The sequence below is a fragment of the Physeter macrocephalus genome, chromosome 6 (genome assembly GCF_002837175.3).
Source record: "Physeter macrocephalus isolate SW-GA chromosome 6, ASM283717v5, whole genome shotgun sequence".
Taxonomy (NCBI): domain Eukaryota; kingdom Metazoa; phylum Chordata; class Mammalia; order Artiodactyla; family Physeteridae; genus Physeter; species Physeter macrocephalus.
The window spans coordinates 87,711,769-87,718,816 of record NC_041219.1 but is presented as its reverse complement, the minus strand read 5'-3'; the positions used below and the strand labels follow the sequence as shown (position 1 = coordinate 87,718,816).

Here is a 7,048-nt window from a genome sequence, read left to right as displayed (position 1 = left end):
TTTTTTTTTTTTTTTTTTTTTTTTTTTTTGTGGTATGCGGGCCTCTCACTGCTGTGGCCTCTCCCGTTGCAGAGCACAGGCTCCGGACGCGCAGGCTCAGCGGCCGTGGCTCACGGGCCCAACCGCTCCGCGGCACGTGGGATCCCCCCAGACCAGGGCACGAACCCGCGTCCCCTGCATCGGCAGGAGGACTCTCAACCACTGCGCCACCAGGGAAGCCCTAAAGAGCTTTTTTTTAATGAGAGTTGTATCTTTTGATATTTACCATATTTGAAATTAAAGCCAAGAAAAATCTTAAATATTTATTTTAAAATCACAATAATATGCCCATTATACAATTACATAAATAACATTTTATGGGGAAAAACTGTATTTTCTGAGGAAAAAATGGCATTGTTTGGCATTTTTGCAAATCTCTTTCATGTCTGGTTTGATAGAAGATACCTAGATTCTCTTACCTGCTTCTGTATTTTTTTTTTTCTTTTTTTTTTGTGGTATGCGGGCCTCCCTCTGCTGTGGCCTCTCCCGTTGCGGAGCACAGGCTCCGGACGCGCAGGCTCAGCGGCCATGGCTCACGGGCCCAGCCGCTCCGCGGCATGTGGGATCCTCCCAGACCAGGGCGCGAACCCGGTTCCCCTGCATCGGCAGGCGGACGCGCAACCACTGCGCCACCAGGGAAGCCCCGCTGCTTCTGTATTTAATGCATCATGATATATTATTTTGGTTGAAGTACAGGACGAAAACCTGGCCTCACACAGATATGTAGTTGGAAAAGGGAAAGGATTTCATGACCCTTGAAAGGGTCTTAGGGACCCCAGGAATCCCTGACTACACTTTGAGATCTGCTGCACTAGAACATAAATTCTCAGGTGACTATCTGATGACATTCACAAGAGGGACATTTATATACAGTTGATGTGCTGCTTGTAGTTCCCCTTTTTTTAAAAATTAATTAATCAATTAATTAATGTTTGGCCCTGTTGGGTCTTTGTTGCCGCACGTGGGCTTTCTCTAGTTGTGGAGTGCAGGGGCTACCCTTCGTTGTGGTGCACGGGCTTCTCATTACGGTGGCTTCTCTTGTCGCGGAGCACGGGCTCTAGGCGCGCAGGCTTCAGTAGTTGTGGCACGCGGGCTCAGTAGTTGTGGCTCCCGGGCTCTAGAGCTCAGGCTCAGTAGTTGTGGCGCTCGGGCTTAGTTGCTCCGCGGCATGTGAGATCTTCCTGGACCAGGGCTTGAACCTGTGTCCCCTGCATTGGCAGGAGGATTCTTAACCACTGCGCCACCAGGGAAGTCCTTGTAGTTCCTTTTTCTCCTCAAGAAGCACATCACAGTGCCAAGAAGAATGGCATCAAATGGATAACCTTAAATCTACTCTTCTCCATTTAATTCCTTCCAATAGTTACAAATTTATTTTCACCCAAACCCCAAACAAGGGCAGCACACTATGTGCTGAAACAACATGGGTGCCGACCTCTGTCACAGGCATTTCTACCAGGCGCCTGGAGGCCTTTCATCCCATTGAAAGGCAGCACCACATAACTGTGTCATTGATCTTCTGTCAGGAACCAGAGTTCCCACAGTATAGATATTCCGAGGTCAGTCAGCCCGTGCTCGTTACTGAGCACTTACTGTATGCTCACCAAGAACTAATGGGACAGCAAATTCAGTCTCTACTTAGCGTGTGTTAAGTGGGTTAATGTTTCTGTGTAGAGAAACCTTTGATGGGCTGATGCTAAGGGTAAAGTGTGTGTCAGGAGTTGATTCACTGCCCCTACTATCCTGACCTCACGCAGAGTGGTATTCTATTTGTAGACGCTTAGCTTGCACTATGAACTTTGATTTAACTTAACCAGATCTCTTCAGGGAATATTTTCTTTCAATTTTAGAATACTGCATCTTCAATTTAGAAAAGTGAGGGACCATAGAAACGTATATGGACCCCAAAAGTTTCCAGCCCATTTATCCATTTTGTTGTGTTTTCATCAAGTCATTCTGTTTATTGCTATACATTAATTCAGTGTATTTCAAAACAGTGTCTGTAATCTAAGTATTTTTCACTATTTTTAATTCTGTCCTCAGACCATATCTCCAAAGTTTTCCTCAAACTCCTTCATATGTAAACTTGGTAATGAAGTGGTTACAAGTATTAACTTACTATGAATTTTAAATCTGCTGCGTATAAAGTTCTCTCCTCTAAAACTAGAATATTCAGTAATAGTCGTATGTTACATGCTTAGGCTAGAATGAGGGTATTGGTCTTGTCAAAACTAGAGTTCATGGGATTTTACTTTCTCCCTGCATGTTGTTACTAAGGCCTTGGGAAGGATACAGAAAGCATTGGGAAACACAAGGTGCTCTGAAAGGCAGAAAAGTGGGAGCCAGGTAACACAGGGAAGAAGTCATTCTCGTACCCAATAAGCTCCAAATCTAAAACAATTACTACATTATTGACTATCATATTGAAAAAATCAAAAGGAAGCACCAAAGTCTCCAACAATAAGAAAATTCTTTGAGGATATATTTACCCAATTGAATATTATACAAGCAATAAAAGTGAGAATTAGGAAGACCGTGTTGCAACATGAATGGAGTCATGATAAATGAAAAATACGTGATAAATGAAATGAGTCGTGATAAGTCAAGTTAAGTGTAAAGCCAAAATATTATGTAGTCTGTGGTTTACAACTCTGACAAAATATATATGCATTTGAAGAAAAAAAAAGAAAAGGAGTACATTAAAATAATAGTTGTATGTAAGGTGGTGAGACTGTGAATGTTTCTCCTGTATTTTTCACACTTTTAGCAATGTTCTGTTGCTTTTACCATTTAAAATAAGAAAGCCTGCAGTATATGTTGACGTTTGAGAAGACACATAATGTCAAATCAGGAATAATACTGTATTTTTAAAATATAACACAAGTGATTTTTTTCTTTTTTTTGGCCAACATCCCAAATGTGGCATACACATTCAAATGACTGCTGACCCTTTAGGAGTCACCTGTGTGATATTTTCAATTGCTTAGAATAATTTTTTAACTGCACGTTTGAACAATATGAATTGGGTAGTTCTGGCAACAAAGATGTGAACATTTCCTCTTCATTCAAGAGGAAAAATAAGAAGACTTTCCTGCATCATGTGGAGTGGTCAGGGGACATCCAGGTATTGTTGTCCTCAGATGCAGTATTTAGCCAAGGCTGGTGCTTGTGGCTTCTTGGACATGCCATATTCAAAGATAATGAAAAAGGCATTTTCTTTTTATTATTTCTTTTTTCTTACCCCCTGCCTTCCCCTCTTTAGGTTTTCACTGGAATTTTCACAGCGGAAATGTTCCTGAAGCTCATAGCCATGGATCCCTACTATTATTTCCAAGAAGGTTGGAACATTTTTGATGGATTTATTGTCTCCCTCAGTTTAATGGAACTGAGTCTAGCAGACGTGGAGGGGCTTTCGGTGCTGCGATCTTTCCGATTGGTATTCCATATTTCTCCAATTTCTTTTTATATTTCCTATCTTGCAGCTACTAGAAAGAGTTTTGCATAAGTTAATCTGATGATTTTTAAAAATCCTTAGCTATATTTCAGTTGGCTGTTTATTGGCTTAGCAGCTAAAATATTGAAAACTTTTCTGCTAACTACCTAATATAGAAAGTAGTTGTTAAAATCAGTCAACAAACAGAAATCAATTTTATGAAGTTCCTCAGAAAATAATGGTTAATCTAAAAGACAAAGAAGAAGGATTCGAAGGGCTATTCTGAGGTCAAATTTGTATTTGCTAGTGAGCCTCTTTCTTTATCTGAACACCTCCCTGAAATGGCAAGAATTTCTCCTTTTTCAAAGATGGCTCTACTCATTTCTTCTATCATGGTGACCCCCTTCAAAAAATGAGAATAAAATAATGTTTTTTAAAGTTATATTGAAATTAGTAGTTGAACATCCATCATTAGCTAAGAAGGATTTTTCAAATGTGTTTGAAGAAGCTACTGTTCAAATTACTAAAATGCCTATGAAAGAATAGTTAATGATATCCTCGAAATAGCTTCGCATATGCATAGGCATAAGTGATGTCCTGATTAAGTCCCTTGAGAAGCTGAGTTATCATGGGGATATCCCACTCAGACAAAGCATCAGACAAAGCATCTCCTTATTGGGAAGATACCTAAGTACTTGCAACTGAAAGGATTTCAGGATATTCAGCATATCTAAGAAATAGAATTGGATTAGAGTGAAACTGTTTATAAAACAGAAATCTCATTGAATCCATGTCACAAATATTTGTCAAGTTTCTGGAACCTCTGCTTACTGGTCTTTGGTTAGGATCCAGCCCACAGTAGACTTTTTGAGAATAGTTCTTATTATCTAGAAGATAAGATGAAGAATTAAGAGGTAGAAGCCTTACCACTAATACTCTTGATAAATTAAAAGCCAGACAGAATAGGGAAAAAATATGAAAGACCCAGAGTATGCACAGAGCAACATCTGGTAAATCTTGGAACTCTCAGATAAGATTCAAGTTTTCTTTTTTTTTAGATTTATTGAGGTTTATTTTTATATCAAAGGATAGTACAACGATTTACCATACACCATTAACCTAAATACAATAAGTTTAACCTTGTAAAAGTGCAATTGCTTGCTCAGAGATAGATCTGCAGATAGTTTTGCCACGAAATGCCAAATTGCCCTCCTCAAGGGTTACGTCAAATTACAGTCCCACTAACAATGTATGAAGACTCAAGTTTTCAATAGGAAAAAAAAAGTCCTAATCAGTGCTGTTGCCTTCTACCAGAATTCTTATTACATCACGTGTTAGTTATTAACTTAAGACATATGATGATGATCTCTGTTCATGGGCTTCATGCATTATAATGCTCAGGCTATTAGCTAAGACCTTGTAATCATTCATTACAGAATACAGAAATCTTGTGATTGACAGATACCAAAAGTTCTGTCCTCTGAATTAATATCAGTATAGTCCCTTTTCATAAGATATTTGACATATTGGAACTTCCCCTACTTGGAGGTTGTGGTTTTCCTCCAAGTTATTCCAAGCATGTCACGAAGTTTCATATCAGTGATTGATTATTTATTGGCAAGCAAAAAGAGAGGTATGTAGAATTTTTAAATGCTTGCTTTTTTAAAGAGACAGATGATTTATTTTCACCGTCCTTACCCAACTGACCTTTTGGTTCACTACAAATCACATTTTCCTTGATATGAGGCTTGAGAAGTCAGGGGAAAATCAGTGGGAAAAGGATTATTTCAGGTATGGATTTTTAAAAGGTAGATTGACCCAGAGACTAATTCAGGGGACTAGAGGCAGTATTCTTGGTTCTTAGTTCTAAATCTTTCACTTCCTGTGCAGTTAATCTGTTTTCCTTCATCTTTGCCTCAGTTTCTCTCATTTTTGTCTAAGATACTGTTAGAAAGTCCTGGGGATTTCCCAAGGGTGCTCAATAAATGTTAAGATGGTCTTAGTAATTTCATATGTTTTTATTGTAGCCATGTGGTAAGAATAAATGAATTGAGTTTCATTGGGTTTTGTTTGTTTGTTTTTTTTCCATAGCTCCGAGTCTTCAAACTGGCCAAATCCTGGCCCACCCTGAACATGCTGATCAAGATTATTGGAAATTCAGTGGGTGCCCTGGGCAACCTGACCCTGGTGCTGGCCATTATTGTTTTCATCTTTGCCGTGGTGGGAATGCAACTCTTTGGAAAGAGCTACAAAGAGTGTGTCTGCAAGATCAACCAGGACTGTGAACTCCCTCGCTGGCACATGCATGACTTTTTTCATTCTTTCCTCATTGTCTTTCGAGTGTTGTGCGGGGAGTGGATCGAGACTATGTGGGACTGCATGGAGGTGGCCGGCCAGGCCATGTGCCTCATTGTCTTCATGATGGTCATGGTTATTGGCAACTTGGTGGTTAGTACTAACTTGTAGATCTTTTTGTTCTTTGCTCTGAACATCTTACCCTTGACCCAGAAGCCCAATCTGCATAGTCCTTCTACTACCTTCCATGTCTGTGTTGGTCTTTATTCTTCCTTGGCTGAAGAACCCTAAGGTACAAACGAAGGAAAGGAGACTGCTGTTTTCAGAGTCCTACTAGGTCATGAGCCCCATAATCTGTCAACCTTCTTTCATAGTTGTGGAAACAAAACTCAGCGAAGTTAAGACATTTTTCCAAAGTCACACAGCTGATAAGTGTCAGGGCTTATATTAGATCCTTGACTTCAAAGTCTATGCTCTTTCTGCTACAAAAAAAATAGAATTTCCCGACCTTGACAATATTGATCTTTTGGGCTAGATAATTATTTGTTGTGGAACTTTCCTGCATGTCGTAGGGTGTTTACAGTATCCTGGCCTCTACTCTTTACTGTCCAGTAGTGACTCCCATCCCAAGTTGTGAAAACCAAACGTGTCTTCAGACATTGCCAACTGTCCTCAGGGGTCAAAATTGCCCTCCATTGAGAACCATGGATCTAAACCATCCCAGGATTTTATCTAATTTGTGTAAATTGCAGATCACTTTCTTGCTTTACTCTGATCTGTCTGCCTGCTGTCTTCTGCCTCTGTATATAGAACATTCCCCAACAGAGACTTCACACCTTGTTTCTCAAAGTGTCGTCTGAGGACTAGCAGCAATGAGATGATTTGAGAGTGTCCTAGAGATGCAGAATCTCAGACCCCTCCCCAGAACTACTGAATTAGCATCTGCATTTTTAACAAGATCCCCAGGTGATTCACATGCATGCTAAAGTTGGAGAAGCACTCATCTTTCAGATCAGGCCAAAGCCCACTTGCAAGTGTAGAGCAAGGAGGGCTGGAAGAAGGCATACTTAGATGACCCCTTATAAGCGCATCCATAGTAGGTCTCTTCCTTTTTCTGCCATAGAGAAGCATATGCCAGTAGAGGGTTCCTACTCACCAACCTCTGAACTAGCCATGCTCCCCCTGTTCTTTCATCGGACCTATTAAAATAGACACTGTAATGTTTCTTTTTTTTTTTTTTTTTTTTGCGGTACACGGGCCCCTCACTGTTGTGGCCTCTCCCGT

The 7,048-nt window shown here is 40.2% G+C and overlaps 1 protein-coding gene across 1 annotated transcript in view; it reads left to right on the top strand.

Annotated features, from left to right (window-relative positions):
- The window catches only part of SCN8A (sodium voltage-gated channel alpha subunit 8), a 174,878-nt gene that overhangs the window by 137,254 nt on the left and 30,576 nt on the right, over positions 1-7,048 (top strand). Inside the window, exons 15-16 of the mRNA XM_007100934.3 lie at positions 3,299-3,472; positions 5,561-5,917. Of these exons, the coding sequence (XP_007100996.1) occupies positions 3,299-3,472; positions 5,561-5,917 (531 nt within the window). The remainder of the gene's footprint in view (positions 1-3,298; positions 3,473-5,560; positions 5,918-7,048) is intronic.